Source organism: Ceratotherium simum, chromosome 24, assembly GCF_057802395.1.
Source record: "Ceratotherium simum simum isolate JZ-2026a chromosome 24, ASM5780239v1, whole genome shotgun sequence".
In the NCBI taxonomy this organism is placed as follows: Eukaryota; Metazoa; Chordata; class Mammalia; order Perissodactyla; family Rhinocerotidae; genus Ceratotherium; species Ceratotherium simum.
The window spans coordinates 30964648-30981408 of record NC_141923.1 but is presented as its reverse complement, the minus strand read 5'-3'; the positions used below and the strand labels follow the sequence as shown (position 1 = coordinate 30981408).

Genomic DNA, 16761 nt, shown 5'->3' with positions numbered 1-16761 from the left:
CTGTTTATCCTGCTGTGCAGTGGGATATAAGGTGGTAATAATAAGGCTGCTCTGGGAGCCCAGGTTGATGCAGAGTTGGTTAACGCAGCAATCATTTTCTGTGTAGTTGGAAGCCTTTGCTTAATGGGGCCCATTAAGTGGAAAGTGATTTTAGTGACACCTGTTTGGAAAATGTGGCTTTCTATTCCCAGCTGCCGTCCTCTGAGACTTCTGCAGGGAAACTGAACCAAAAGAAGGACGAGTCGCGTGAATATGAAGGAGCAGTAGGAGCTTCTGTGGTTCCTCATTTGCTTCAGGTAGAAGAAGAAATTAAAATCTATTTTGAAGGAGAGGAAATTAACATTTACTGGAGCGACTCTCTAAGTGTCAGGCACTGAGGGTGCTAAGAGCTTTTGCCTACATGCTCATTTAAATTTTAGAAATAAACTGCTATTCTTTAAAATTATTAAAAGTAATTCATGGATATTAAAGAAATTTGGGGAAATAGTATAAAGACTAAAGAAGAGAATAAATGTACCCCTCGTTCCTTAGCTCATTCTTTTTAACCTTTGGTGGCTGAGTTGAAAGGGAGAGACCAGCCAATTCAAAGAGACCAGGGAGACCTCGTGCTTCTTGCTGTGTAAGGCATGAGAAGGTGCGGGGACATTTTATGGCGCAGGAATGCAGGGAGGGGAAGGACCCAAGCTCTACAGGTGAGACGGCAGTGTCTGGGCAATCAGTTACAGACCAGGAAGGCTACTCTGGCATCACTTAGAAATGTGTTCCAGAAGATATCAGACCACGGCTGGGGTGTTCAGAGCAGCATTAATTATCAGCAGGAGGGGCATGCAACATGAAACCTGAAACAGAATCCTTGCTGCTGTCCCTCTGGCAGCACAAGACGGGGTTGTCCTGGGCCCCGCCCCTGGGGGGTCCAACAAGACCCCAGGTTGCTGCGGGCAGTGGCTCATGGGCGCCCTCCAGAGAGGAGGCAGGAATTACCTGAAGTCGGCAGTGTCACCGCACCTCCTTCTGCACAGCTCCCCGGGGGACTTCTTCCTCCTTAGGCTCACTTAAAATCTTCACAGGGCTTCCCCACTAAAAGGTGAGCACTGAGAAAAGGGACCTGCCTGTCCAGTTCCTCAGCACCTAGCACATAATGGTGCTCAAATATATTTGCAATAAGTGGTGATTCACCTCCTCTTTCCCCTTTAGGACTGTTTTACCCGATTTTGCCTGTATAGAATCGAGGGGGGTGCCCCACACTGTGATATGTCTCATTCTCCCTCCCCCCGGGGTGACTCTTGGGCTCACTGGAGCAGTTTGGGGCATCAATCATGAAGAAGGATATAACCAAAGAAGAAAGGCCCCAGACAGAGAAAAAGACAGGATGAGGAGCAGTGGGGCTGCCATCTGAGGAAACAGTGACAAGAATGGGCCCCCTCAGGACAGGACAGGAGGGGCTGATGAAACTATGAAACCGCACTGCATAGAATCATAGTCAGTGGGGCTGAGGAGAGGTGGGCAGGATGGGCCTCGGGAGGGAAGGGTGGCACCATCGCCAACTACAGCAGGATGTTTAGCATCTAGGAGTGGTGCCACCTCTGGTGCTTCCAAGCGCCCGCTGCTGGTGGTTTCCAGCAAAGCAGACAAGGGCCCTGGGGGGCAGGCTGGCTGGGAAGACCCCCCAGAGGGGCCGGGCAGTCTGTGGGTGCCTGTCAGAAGTGGTGTGGACAGAGCGAAAGGAAAGGGGAGGAATGTGGGGGTGACTGGGCCTCAGATGCAGACTTGCTTTTTCTTTTTACTCTTGAAGGCTTCTCAAGGCTTTCAAGGTTTTCCAATTGTGCGCAAACTTCATTCCCGCCCTTCTTGTTCCCTCTGGAAATGGTCTTCTCCCAGAAACTCTGGGAGACTGTGAAGGGCTCTCTCATTTCCCTCAATATTTTTTAAGGGGTGAATATTATCCTCTCTGTTCTCCATTTCCATTCAGTGCAGCCCAGGTATGGAAGGCCAGGGATGCTTCAGGATGAGAACTGTCTCTTCCTTCCAGAAAGTTACATCCAGAGGGAAAGAAGCAGAACTGCGGTGACCGAGAGAATGAAATCAGTCCTAAGTGGAGGCGTGTGCGCTTACCATTGGAACAGAGGGAGAAACACTTTATTCTGGTTCTTGCCTCACATCCTTGGAGTGGAAAAAGGAAATAAAAAATATAGACATTCATAATACATATGTACACATGTGCTGGAAATATCAAGGGTGCAGGAAGAGCTTTTGAGCAGGGCCTGGAAGCATGATGAGGATTCGGGTGGGTTCGCACTAGGTGGCTGAATCGCAGCAAGGGCAAGGTTAGAATGCAAGGAGTTGTTTGCAGATAAATGTGTCCAGAAACAAAAAGTAAGCGTTTGGGGAGCTGATGCTGGGCAGGTAGTTTGCTGCCAAATAATAGAGGACCTTGAATTCATAGTAGGAAACTTGGCATTTATTTTGTAGCATTAGGGAGCCACAGCATGTTTTTGAGGAAGGGGTAATATACATAAATTATTTCAAGCCCTAAAATTCGCTCCAGTTGCCAGTTCGGTTGTTCAGTGTGGAGTGGGGGAAGGTGTTGAGGAAGAGTCAGAAAGGAAGTGAGCCAGAAAGGACAAGGATTCCAGAGTCCAGGATGTCCCTGGGGTCAGAGGGAGGACAAGGTCTTAGGTTCCTTGCTTCTCTCCAGGAGGAAAAAAATGTAGTAATATTCCAGGACACTGGATGGACCAGTTTTTCTTTAGAAACAAAGATGTTGACCTCTCTCCAGCAGTAAGGGGCAGGTGATATGCATGTTAAAACCATAATATTTCTGTAGAAACTTAATATGAAAGGCCTCGTGTTCACATTCGGAGCATTTTACCGTGCTGGCCTAATTATCTGGGCTATGTTGCCTCGTGGTATTCCTTATACAGTTCTCCTTGATGGGCTAAGTTGAAAAATGTGGCAAGGTAAAATTTGAGATGGGAAATAAAAAAGGATATTTGTTTTTCCATGTGTAGAATGTGGTATTGGAGTTAATTAATGGGCTACTGTGACCCATTTAAGAAGCTCCTGGAAATAACCTCTGTGACGCCCGTCTAATTGGCCCCAGGTAGACCAAAAACTGAAGCATTTAAAATGTCATGGAAGCAATTACTTCAGATTATAGACAGACATCTTCCCTGTCATCATCCCAGACATCTTGCCTCGTGTGGACTGCCACAATTCCTGGGTGACCATTGTTTTGCCTGTTAAACTGGTCAGAGGGAACGGAGAGCAGTGGAGTATAGGGAAATCCACCCACTTCCTCCCCAGCAGGAGAAAATACTAATCTGTTTTGGAAACAATGCAGAATACTGATTTTCCAAACATTTACTTGTGAGTAGAGGTCACTGTATGTATTCGTTTTCTATTGCTGCTGTAATAAAGTACCACAAGTTTAATGGCTTAACACAAATTTACTATCTTACAGTTCTGGAGGTCAGAAGTCTGAAATGGGTCTCTCTGGGCTAAAATCAAGGCGTTGGCAGGACTATATACCTTTCTGGAGGCTGTAGGGGACAATCTGTTTGCTTCCCTTTTTGGGCTTCTAGAGGCCTCGTGTTCACATTTGGAGCATTTTGCCGTGCTGGACTAATTATCTGGGCTATGTTGCCTCGTGGTATTCCTTGTACAATTCTCCTTGATGGGCTAAGTTGAAGAATGTGGCAAGGTAAAATTTGAGATGGGAAATAAAAAAGGATATTTGTTTTTCCATATTTACCCACATTCCTTGGCTTATGGCGCCTCCCTCCATCTTCAAAGCCAGCAAAGTCCCATCTCCCTTTTTCTGTGGTCACATCTCTCTAACTGACTACAGCTGGGAAAAGTCCTCATCCTTCAAGGACTCGTGATTAGACTGAGCCCCCCAGGATAACCCAGGGTAATCACTCCATTTCAAGGTCCTTGACTTTAATCACATCTGCAAAGTCTCCTTTGCCATGTAAGGTAACATATTCATAGGTTCCAGCGATTAGGATGTGGACATCTTTTGGGGAGACCATTTTTCTGCCGTCTACACTGTGTATTAAACTTGTAAGCAAGGTTGTGGCCCCATCTTCTGCATCTTCTTTTACTCAGCTACAGCCTTAGGTGAACGGAGGCCGCCTTGGGAGCTGCCCTGGCAGCTGGTGTAGTGATCCAGGGAGGTGGCTCTGGAGCAAGACTGCCTGGGTTTGATATCAATAATCTCATTATTCCGCAGTCTCATTTGGCCTTGGACAATTGACCTTCCCTAAGTATCAGTGTATTTGTCAGTAAAGGGGGGATGGTTCCCAGGAAGAAGCAGATGCCAGACTCAAATTAGGGTAATTTGAGGAGATTGTTATAACAGAGAGATTTTCGGTGCTCTGACATTGCTGGAATGCTTCATTGGTCAGTGTCTGTTTTCCTCATGTGCGTTGTAGCTGGCTATCTGCAGTCAGAGATTCTGTATTCCGTGGCTTGCCCAAAGGAGTAAAGAATCTCTGCTCTGCTCATATTTCCAAACAAACAATAGATTCTTATACAGGAGAGACAATGCCTTCTAAGGCTTGGCGATTCCAACCAAGCTCAGAGGAAAGTCATTTCCCCTACAGCATCATCAGCAAGCCATTTGTTTACTGACCTAGAACGTCATTCTTGCCTGCTTTTCTCTTCAATTAAATGGGGAAAAATGTTTTCCATAAAAGTAATTTATGAAGCAGTACATATGGTAATATTAAAACCATAAAAATAAGCCTCCGGGAGACAAAACAAATATGCTGCTTCATTCTTCCACCCCAGCTCTGCCCCTGGGTCATGTCAGGCACGGTACATTGGAGAAGTGGCTCCCAGCTCAACTGGTGGTTGAGTGCCTGTGGAGCAATTCCATGAACATTGTTGCTAAGATTCATGGAATCTTGAGATTTCTGTTTGTTTAACTCATTTCCAAAGCATGATCTTAAAAATGTAAATACCAAATTTACCTCAAATTACAGATATCATCACCCCTAAAACCCTAATATATTAAGCATCCTATTCAATGCTGGAATCCAAGATAAAGTTCTTTAGGATGTAGCACTCGTGTCATGTCATTCATTCATTCATTTATTGATGCATTCATTCAATTATTCACTCAATAAATATTTACTGAGGACCTACTATTAGGATCAGATGGTGAACAAAACAGTCTAATGGGAAATGCAAGTCCAAATTAAAGTGATAATTGATATAGAGAAAAGGTAGAGGGTCCTATAAAGCTCTAACAGATTAAGCACTGAAAAACCATAGACAGATTTTAAGCAGGGAATTAAATGACCAGATTTTTGTTTAAGACTATCACACAGACTGCAGTGTGGAGAACAGATCAGAGAGGAATTGGGGCCAGACCATCCTTATGGATGTTCTTTCATACAGGGTCTTTGTGGCAGATGATGTTATTTGGTTAACCCAACCCCATTTCCATTCTCCTCTTCTCATGCTTCCATGTGGCATAGAGGCTGGAAAAGCTAAACGTCCTTTTCCCAGCTTCCTTTGCAGCTACATGTAGCCATGTGACCCTGTTCTGGCCAATGAGACTAGAGCAGAGATCTGTTGGGATCTTCTGGGAAGGAATATGCTTTACCAGATAAAAGGAACAAGTCCAGCTGTAGCAACACTCCCCCCTTATTCTCACCTTTCTTCTTCTTTTACTTAGAAGTGGTGCCCAGAGTTGGGGCGGCTATCTGGCAACCATGAGGGAAAGGCCAACATGGCGATTCACCTAGAATTGAGTAACTGCAAAAATGCCAGCAGCCACCCACACACAGATTGCTTGTTATGTGGAAAAAGTAATCCCCTGTGTTTGGAGGTTGGATTTTTTATACTTTCTATCAAGAGCATTCTAGGCTGATACTACTGATCAGTGATTCAAAAGTAAGTTTAACCAAAACCAAATTAACAGGCACTTCATCATTGTCATAGCTGGCAAAGGAATCTCAAAACTCCCCTCCTGCCGTTGAAATCACCATCTTGATGGTTCCCCTCCAAGGACTTCTTAGTGTTTCACCTTCTAGCTTCTTTGGAACCCATCCTTGGATCTGCTGTCTTCAACACATCCTTAACTGTGAGCCTAGATCCCTGAATCTTTCTGAAATTTATTAGTCCCTGATAAAGGGGAGCATATTCTCTATTTTACCTACTTCTGTAACCATAGAAACTAAAACAGTGCGTGGCTCTTTGTAGGTGTTCAATAAATGTTCACTAAACCAGTAAGTGAAGCTGAGTACATTTAGAAGTTGAGAATAGCAGTGTGCTGTGTTTTTAAAAATGAAAATGAGAAATGGCCTGATCTTATGGAACCCATATGGAACAGAGCATACTCAGTGAAGCATGTACATTTTGGATTAAGAAATATGATTATCATTTGCCAGCTCTGATTCCTGCCTCTGGGCCGATAAGATGCATCCAAAGAGTCATTTTCACTCATTCACAGACACCAAAACAGAAGGGGTCTTTAATGAAATGCAAGAGCTGAAGTGACAGTCGTTAGTAGCTAGAAACAGGCAACTGATGGCAAAGTCAAGATGGAAGTCTTCAACAGAGAAGACCTTCATGCCTGCGGCATACTCTGCCTTCTTTGCCGAAGTTGTGGTGGGTTTTTTTTTTTTTTAATAATGGCAACATATTTTGCCTATTCTTGAAGTTTTTTAATCTTCTACTGAGGAAAAATTGGAGGAGCTAAATAAATTAGTTTACTGGATAATTAGTTTACACAAACAAAACTTATATTGGCCCTTTGTCATTTCTGTTAGGAGAGCCATCCGTACGAGCAGAGATGGGTGGACTGGAGCTGGTCAAGAAGGGGCAGTGTCACGGCCTCTTGGGATCATGTCCCTGTCTGGCTTCTTTTTTTTTTTTTTTTAATTTTTTTTTTTTGTGAGGAGACCAGCCCTATGCTAACATCTGCCAATCCTCCTCTTTTTTTTGCTGAGGAAGACTGGCCCTGGGCTAACATCTGTGCCCATCCTCCTCCACTTTATATGGGACGCCGCCATAGCATGGCTTGACAAGCAGTGGGTCCGTGCGTGCCCGGGATCCGAACCTGCCAACCCCGGGCCGCTGCAGCGGAGCGCGCGCACTTAACCGCCTGCGCCACCAGACCGGCCCCCCTGTCTGGCTTCTGATGCCGTTTGTGCAGAATGGTTTCTAAGAACATCCAAACTCCCTGGTCCTGCCCAGCACCCTTCCTCCACCTTGCACCGCTTAGCACAGGGAAGCGTTCTGCATGGATCCACCTGGCAGATGGGCGCCATGGAGAATGGGAACCCAGAGACCTGTTTGCCTGTGCTGTCCTTTCCTTGCAGGCACAGCTTTGCCTTTGTCCAGTCAGAGAAGTCTCTCATGTTTTAGAACTAGAAATCTTAGGTTAGCAACGAGGGCTAGGACTATAGAGATGAAGGGAGGGAAGTCCAGAGAGGTTAAGTAAGCAACGAGGGCTAGGACTATAGAGATGAAGGGAGGGAAGTCCAGAGAGGTTAAGTAACTTGTCCAAGGTCAACACAGCAAGTCAGTGAAGCTGAGGCTAGCGTTTCCCTTGGGCCTCAGACCAGTGTTCTTCCTACTGGCCTGCTGCAGCTGCAGTTCTTGGAGAGGATTGCTTCTCCTCACTCCTCTCTCACACCCCGTGGCTGTTTCAGTGAATTATGTCTACTATCTCATAATATGCTTAATTTCAAAGAAAACCTACCCTACATGTGATGGTCTCCATTTTTCCTGCTGTTTGGGAGAGTGTTTTACCTGCATGTCCGTGCTGAGCTTTGGAGCTCCTTGGAGAAGGGCGTCCTGGTTGTTGTGACCCATCCAGGCAGAACCCGCCTAGCGGGCCAAGTGGTTTCTCTGCATCGCTTGGCTGTCGGATAACGGCCACCTGCTTATTGATGGGCACGGTGAAACTTAGGGCCAACCTGCTCCCTAATGACACAGAACTTCCTATTAAAGGATGTCAGGGACTTGATGTTGCTCTTCTTCAGGAAGAAAAGGTGTCAGAAGTTAGATGGAATTGAACAGTCAAGAAAATATAAGTATGTACCTTCCCCTCTCCCCAGTCCCAGCCCAGGAGCTGTGATCTACCAGGAGAAGATAAATCCAGCCAAGCCCTTGGGACAAAGAGAGAGAACACTAAGCAGCAAGACATCAGCAGTCATTGGGCGGAAATAAATCTTGAGATGGTTGATAATCTGATTATCTGGATCAATTTCTCTTTTTCCTCCTCTACTCCTTTAGGACTTTTCCCTTCAGTACAAACAGTATTAACTGCCTTGTATCTGAAAAGCATGTCAGCAGGCACTGGTTGAGGATAAAAAGATGGATCTTAGATTTGATAGACAGAGCTTGGGCACTGGAGTCAGGAAGACTTGGGTAAGAATCCTGGCTTTGCCACTTACTAGCTGTGTGTCCTTGGATAAGTCACTTAACTTTTCTGAGCCTTTCAACATCTTTATTAAATAACTTTTAAGACTGAGAAATAAATTAGATGATAATTTATTTAAGATACCTAGGACAATATTGATCATAATGTAGATGTTCTGAAAATGTTTGTCATTATAATTTGGATAAGCTCCTGGGAGCCCACTTTTGATATTTTGGTAGGTCTGTTCTAGCATTTCTCCAGAAACCATGACAAAAAATTTCAGAGACAGTATTATTAGCTGATGTTGCAGTGGACTGTGCTCCAGAACCAAACTCAGCTGTCGCAAATTTGCCTGACGCAATCATGGAATGCTTGTATGTATGAATGTTGTTGAATGTATGTGTGTATGTAGTATAGACCCTAAGAACTTTTTAGTAGATGGTGGATGGTAGATGGAATTTCTCCGTCTTAAAAACGGTTGGATTCTAGGTTACCCCACCTCTATGATTCACTGATTCATATTACCAAGTGTTTGTTGTAGCTTCAGCAATTTTTGATAAATGCATTTTGTTCAGAGTCCTGTTGTATCACTCAGCTATAGCCACAATTTTGCTGCATGGCAAACAACCCCAAACCCAGTGGCATACAGCAATAAGCATTTATTTCTCGCTTGTGTGTCTGCAAGTCAGCTGAGGTTTGACTGATCTAGCTATGGGTTGGGTTCCTCCTGCTCCAGATGTCTCTCGCCTTCCTTGGAATAACAACTATTCCAACTATAGGAATGACACAGGAGGCAAGAGAAGGTGGTAAGCATAACCATGCAGGCACTTGGAAAGCCTCTGCTCACATCATCTTCAATAACATTCCATTAGCCTGGAAAGTCACATGTCCAAGCCCAGAAGTCAAGAGGCAGACTCTCTGCCCATCATGAGGCCAGGGCAAGGATTTGGGTGTATATTAATGCTGTGGAGGAGTCAAGGAGTGGGGCCCAATGAAACATTCTTCCACACCTCTGATCTTGTAGACTATTGCTGGAACATAATCCCCTTTCTGGCCAGTTAAGGGAGTTGTAAGCTCTGATGAGCGATATACCTCTTAGTACCTTGTGGGCAACGTGAGAAGATAGGTCTTCCTCTTTAGTAAATAAGCCCTTTTAAGAATCATGGAGACTTCCTCTGCAGAGCCAATCTCTAAATCTAGCCGTCATGAGCAGAGACTGGAAATGATTACCTTCTGATGACAAGTCAGGGGTCTAACTGAATTGAAATATTGACTTCCCTCCAATTCACAATGATTTTCAGGGCATTCCATAGAAAGCAGCAATGTAACTGACACTTCTGGTTTCAGATAGCACACTAGATCAAAAGCATAGATTGCTTTGAAAATAGCACCATTTATCTAGCACTCCTTGACAATTAGCAAGTAATACTACTATGAATTGTTGGGTTGAGTTTAGAAGACAGAAGGCGGGGCACCAGCTGAGATTATTAACATGAATATGGATGAAAATCTTTCTTATCCTGTCATTTAACAGAATGCATGTCTTCAGAGAATGACCCCTTTCCTAGCATGATATATTCATCCACTGCCTAAGGGGCTGGGAGCTTAAGATTCTTTCTCGCTATCGGTACAGTCATGCTCTGTATAATGACGTTTTGGTCAACAATGGACCACGTATACAAAAGTGGTCCCATAAGATTATTACCGTATAGCCAAGGTGTGTAGTAGGCTGTACCTTTTAGGTTTCTGTAAGCGCACTCTGTGATGTTCGCACAATGACGAAATTGCCTAACGATGCATTTCTCAGAACGTATCCCCATCATTAAACAAGGCATAACTGTACTTCTCAGGGAAACCTAGAAATATCCATGGGGGAGTAAACTCCCTGCTTAGCTGGTTTTCTAGGAATCTTATTGAGTGACAGAGAAGCCCAGGGGTTAGAAGCCTGAGATCTTGAGTCTGCGGCTGGGTTCAAACTCAGATCCACAACTGCGTAGCTGTGTGACCTTGGGAAGGTTGTTTAACCTCCATGGTGGTCATTGATGCTGCTCACAGATGGTCAGTTCCCCTCTCCTTCTGGCACCCAGAAGACTGGGCCCCTGGCTCCTTTGTGGTTGTGTGGTGCCCTGTGACTAGTTCTGGCCAAAGAATTAGGAGCAAATGTATTATATGTAACCTCTGGGCTATAACATTTAATAACCAGTGCAAGAGTCTCCAGAATTCTCTCTTATCCCTCTAGCACAATGACCAGCAACATTCAAGATGATGACTGTTCCATCAGCCTGGGACCCCAAGTAACTACAGTGAGCAGAGTCCCCCTTGTGACTTGTAGCATGAGAGAGAAATAAACTTGGTTGTATTAAGCCGTTGTGATTTTGAGGGTTGTCACTACAACTTAACCTAGTCTACCCTGATCCACACTCCTCACTAAATCTTAGTTTCTTTATCTGAAAAAGAGGGTAATAGTGGAATCTAGCTTATGAAGTAATCATGGGGATGAAATAGGATAATATGTGTATAGTACTTAGACTAGTACCTAGCACATAATAAATTCTTAATATATTTGGCTTTTGCATATTATTACTTTTAAGTTATGCCATATGCTAACTGTCTCTAAGAAGTTACCTATTTCTTTCAAACAAGTTGTTAGTCATGTAACTTGGAGAAACTCACTTACCCTCAAATTGCAATACTAGTATGTTAGACTAAATGAGCTACAGCTTTAAATTTCTAGACTTAAAATTATGTGAGTCTATTATGGAAGCACTCAGGGAATCCATCTTGGTGTTTCAAAGATATTCTGTTTCCTAGGGGAACAAAATATGTGATAAAACTAAACAGTATCTTCTCCGCTTTTGCAGTTGCCCTCGCCTCCACTCCCCAAACAAAAAGATCTGTGTCCTTGTTACAGATTGTTCTGTATCCTATTCTGAAGATTTCTGTCTCGGAAATCACATCTGGCTTGTAAATTCTTAGCTGCAAATTGGTTTCCCAATTTAGGTACCTACATCCTTGGAAGTCCATCTCTTCTCTGTCCTGTGTTCAATATATATACGTAGTATCTTGTTTCATGAATAAGATTTCACCTGGCTCCAGGCCACAGCCCACCATGGTCTTTCTCCTGATAGTGTAGTCTTCCTTAGTCCAAAAGGAGAGGATCTTGTCCTTGCGCCACCTTGGTCCTGGCTCAAGGTGACCACCCTCACACCGCCGCTCACAACCACTGAGACCTGTCTTCCAACTTCTCCAGATCAGAGCTTTCCATGTCTAGATTTATAGTGTTTATTTTTTCTCCTGTGTGACTCCAAATGGATCCTTCTCTGGTCCAAAAGGCAGCCCTGCCTATATTTCCTAACAGCAGTGTATTAAACTATAGGAAATTGGCATTTTTTTAAGGCAGAGCATGTCAGTTCCAAACCCAATTTGGGAAAGAGGAGGAATTTCATCACACACATATTGAATTACATGTTGGATCCCATCAAGAATTCTAACGTATTTCTCCCTCCTTACCTTGTTGAACTGGGGAGCTTTTCTTACAGACCATGCTTCATGCCCTTGCATATAACCCCCTGGCCTCCCCACCCCCAGCACGTGGTTAATAGCAGATCATGCTACACATTTATTGACTGACCAGGTGGAGGCTTTTCCTGATATCTATTGTTGGCATCCATGTTCCCACATGTTGGCTGTTTATAAAGGAATCATTTACAATAACTTTGTGGGAGACAATAACACTTCTTTAACCTCTTTCAGATTGAAGACATCATTACAAAGATGCAAGATGACAAGACAGGGGGTGTGCCCATCAGAACAGTCAAGAGCTTTCTCTCCAAAATCCCCAGTGTCGTCACAGGTAAACGTTCTCCTTACAAGGTGTTGGTGGCTACAGGAAAAGTCTGCTGAAGAGTTGTGTAGCCTCAATTGTGACCTGGGGGTGTCTAAGAATTTGTGAATGGTAAACGTGATACGTTCAATGTGCTTCTTACATAAGGTCGAGTTCTGGTCCTAATTTCTAGGAAGAAGCTACTCTTTGTCAATCATTAAGAACGCTCTTACCATTACCAGCCCTCCTGTGTATAGGTTGAGGCTTCTGGGAAGAAACAAGCTCGTAAATAAACTAGCTAGCCCATCAGCAATTTGGCCTATGGGGTGTACACAGCATAGGAATATTAAAGAAATTATTTTAGTTTTAAACAAGCCTTAAGAAAATCTATGTTCAAATTAAATGTTTTTTAACTCGCTGTACTCGAACTCCTGAAAGAGGTGGTTTTAAAATACTTTTTTACATTACTTTGGGGCTTTTTGTGTGTTTTGTGTGCTCAAATATTTCTTTAAAAATTGTTAATTGTGAAATGTATCAAACACACCGATATAGTTTCAAGAATAATAATAAAACAAGTCACATGCACCCATCATGTTGCTTCATAACTAACACATAATCAGTATCTTAGAGCCCCTGGTGGACCTACTGGATAGCATCTACCTCCCTTTCCACGAGCGGTAACCACTGTCTACTTTTATACTAATCAATTTGTTCTTTTTCTTCATAGTCTTACCACATAGGCGTATATCCCTTACTATCCAAACAAATCACCAAATAAATTAAGATAAAATTTTAGATAATTCTCTTATAATCGAAATCTGGCTGTTTGCTTTCTAAATTTTGGGAATCAAAAGGTCTCAGTTTCTACTGCATACCTATAGGATGGCTAAAATAAAACATATTGACAGTACCAAGTACTAGTGAGACTATGGAGCAACTGGAACTCTCACACATTGTTGGTGGGAAGGTAACGTGATGCAGCTACTCTGGAAGTTTCTTATAAAGTTAAACATATGCTTATTATATGACTCAGCAATCCCATTCCTAGGCATTTATCTGAGAGAAATGAAAATTTGCGATCATACAGAAACTTGTAAGTATTTATAGCAGCTTTTTTCGTCATCTCCAAAGACTGGAAACAATCCTAGTGTCCTTCAGTGGGTGGATGAATAAACAAAATGTGGTACATCCATATTCAGCAACAAAAAGGGGTGAACTATTGATACATGTGCCAACTTGGATGAATCTCAAAGTCATTTTTCTGAGTGGAAGAAGCCAGTCTCAAAAGGTTACATCTATATGATTCCATTTATATGACTTCCTTACAACAAGCATGAGCAACAAAAAAGTGATGGAGAATGGATCAGTGGTTGCCAGGGAATGGGAATTGGGGGAAGAGTGTGAGTACAAAGGAATAGTGCGAGGGAATTTTATGAGGTGGTAGAGCTGTTCTATATCCTAATTGTAATGGTGGTGGTGACATAAATCTGTACATAGGTCAAAATTCATAGAACAGCACACCAAAAAAAAAAAGTCAATATTACTATATGTTACCTTAAAAAATAAATACACTCAGTTGAGGTACCCATAAGTATCCCAACTGATTATTCAGATTGTCACTGTTTGAACTCAAGTACCAAGTCGATTTGGATAACAAAGGATGCTTGTATTGTTAGTGTTCTCTAATTCTGAAATTTATATAAATGGAATTATACCATAATATTGGCTATAGTATATTTTTCATGCATTTCTGGATTTTGCTTGATAAAATATGGTTTAGGATTTTTGTATCTATTTTCATGGGCAAGATTTGTCTGTTGTTTTTCTTATTTACCCTCCTTGCTGGTTTGAGTATCAAATTTATGCTAGCTTCATAAGATGAACCATGGCATATATCTCTTTTGTTGATATTGTGTTGTTCTCTGAAAAATAATTTCCTCTTTAATCTAGCTTTTAGGTATTTCATTTCAATTATTTTATTTTTATTTCTAGAAGTTCCATCTGGTCTGTTTCAAATATGCTTGGTCATTCATTCAACAAATATTTATTGAGTGTTTACTATTTTCTATGCATTGTTGGGCACTGGGGATTCAGAAGTAGATGAAACAGATCAAAATTTCTGCTCTCATGGAATATAGATTCTAATGGAAGAAAAACAAAATAAATAAGGAAAATTTGTAGAATTTTAGGTAGTGATAAAGGCCAAGGAAAAAAATAAAGTATGAAGACGGGATAGGAGTGTTGCAATTTTGGAATGGGTGGCCAAGCAAGAACTCCCTGAGAAGGTGACATCTGAGTAAAGATGGAAAGGAGATGAGGGATTGACTCATATGGATATTGAAGGAAAGAGCATTCCAGAAAGCAAGTGCTAAGTCTCCAAGGTAGGCATGTTCCTGGCATTGAAAAACTAAGAGGAGGGAACTAGAGTTGAGTGAAGAAAAGAAAGGATAACAGGGATGAAGTCAGAGCTAGATCCTGTAGCCTTTTAGTCATTATAAAGCCACTGGAGGACTTTGAGCATGGGGTGACATGCTCTGACTTGCATTTCAACAGGATCCTTCTATTGCATTCTGCATGCTCTGGCGAGTTGGGAGGTTAAGCCCCAGATAGGAGGCTATTGTAAAAATGGTCACTCAGACTAGGCTATCAGCATTGGAGATGTGTGAAGTGGTCAGATTCCAATTCAAGTTTAAAGGCAGAATAGTATTTGGGGATAGATCATATGTAGAATGTGAGAGAAAAAAGGAATTGATGATGACTTCACACTTTTGGGCTTGAGTGACTGGAAGAATGGAGTTGCCATTAAATGAGGAAGACTGGGAGTGGGGCAGGGGGTTTGTTTGTTTAGCTGAAGTGTAAGGAATCAAAAGATCCATTTTAAACATGTTAGATTTTAGGGACCTATTAGACATTCAGTTGGAGATAAGAAGTAGCCACTTGGGTATATGGATCTAAGTTTTAAGGGAGAGTCTGAGCTGGGACATAGGTCATCAGCAAGATGATGGTATTAAAGTCATGGGATTAATGAGCTCACCAATGGAGTGGGTGTAGATAGAAAACATAGTCCAAGTCCCAAAATTTGGGATACTTTAATTTATAGAGGTCGTGGAGAGAGGAAGAAATCAGCCAAAGAAATTAAGAAGGAGTAACTGGAGATGAGGAGGAAAATCAGAAGGATATCTTGGAAACCAAATTTTCTAGAAAGTGTTTCAAGGAAGAGTGGAGTTGATCTACCATATCAAATGCTGCTAATAATCAAGTGAGCTAAAGACTGAGAATCCACCATGGAATTTAACAACATTGAATTTGTTGCTGACCTTGATAACTGCACATTCCATGAAGCATTGAGGGCACAAAGCCTTACTGGAGTGGGTTCAAGTCAGAATGAGAGGAGAACTATTTGAGGTAGTGACTATAATTAATCTTTGAAGGAGTTTTCCTCAAAAGGAAGAAATGCGATAGTATCTGGATGGGTAAGTGGGTCAGGACGTGTAGGTTTTTAAATAATATGAAAGTGACAGTATGTTTGTATGATGATGGGAATGACTCAACAGAGAAGAAAATGGTGCAAGAAAAAGAGGCAAAATTCAAGAGTGTTATCAATGAGTAGGTAACAGATTGAATCTAATGCACAGATAGGTGGGTAGCTTTAGCTAGAAACATGTATACTTTATTCATAGGAAGAGGAGGGGAGGCATAGTGGATGCACAGAGGTACAAATAGGCGTGGAGGTGTGGTGGAGCTTGTAGAAGTTTTCTTCTAATTGTTTCTATTTTCTCAGTAATATGGAAAGCAAAGAGGGTAGCGATGTTAAGGTTTGGGGAGAGATTAGAAGCTGTGAAATAGTCATCTAGGAGAGCAAAGAGATTGACTGGACTAGGGAAATAGAGTCTTGACTGGTAGGTAGCATTAAGGACCCTCTTGAGATTATTAATATTTATGAATTTAAAGAGAGGCAATTCTTTTCCAGCCGCTTTTAGCTCTCTGGATTTGGGCATGTATCAGGTAGACAGTTGGACTTAATTAAGGCTATAGCGAGTGTGAGAGTATGATAAATCGAGAGAGAGGCAAGAGAGCAACTAAAATGATTGACCATTAAATTTTAACTGAGTAAGGAGGGAACTGAGAACATGAGATTGGCGAGGAACAGTGAGGAGTAGTGATTACAACAAATTGTAGGTCTAGTGGCAAAGGAGTTTTGGAGTTGGAGGCTAGGGTAATAGAGCTGGAAATATATAAGGTGGTGATTGGATAGTGGAATGTTTGAAATTGAGATTATAGAGGGGTTGCAATATATTGCTAGTGACAAGATATAAGGTATGACCATGGAAATAAGTGGCTGAGATAGGATGGCAGTCAAGATCATTGGAAGAGAGAAGGTCCAGGAACTAAGAGGCCATGATTTTGGAAGATTGAACTATCCAGATATTGAAATCACTACTGGGGGAGTGTTGGAGAGGTTGGTTATGAGTCTGTGGTTAAAATCTTTATGGAATGAGAGGCAGAGGCCCAGGGATCAGTAGATGACCTTCATAACAAGGGGTGTCGGTGATTTAATCTG

General features: G+C 42.4%; 1 protein-coding gene across 1 annotated transcript in view; it reads left to right on the top strand.

The window, feature by feature from the left end:
• RGS6 (regulator of G protein signaling 6) overlaps nucleotides 1–16761 on the top strand; it is a 528845-nt gene that overhangs the window by 348257 nt on the left and 163827 nt on the right. Inside the window, 1 exon segment of the mRNA XM_087447760.1 lies at nucleotides 12131–12230. Within this exon segment, the coding sequence (XP_087303886.1) occupies nucleotides 12131–12230 (100 nt within the window).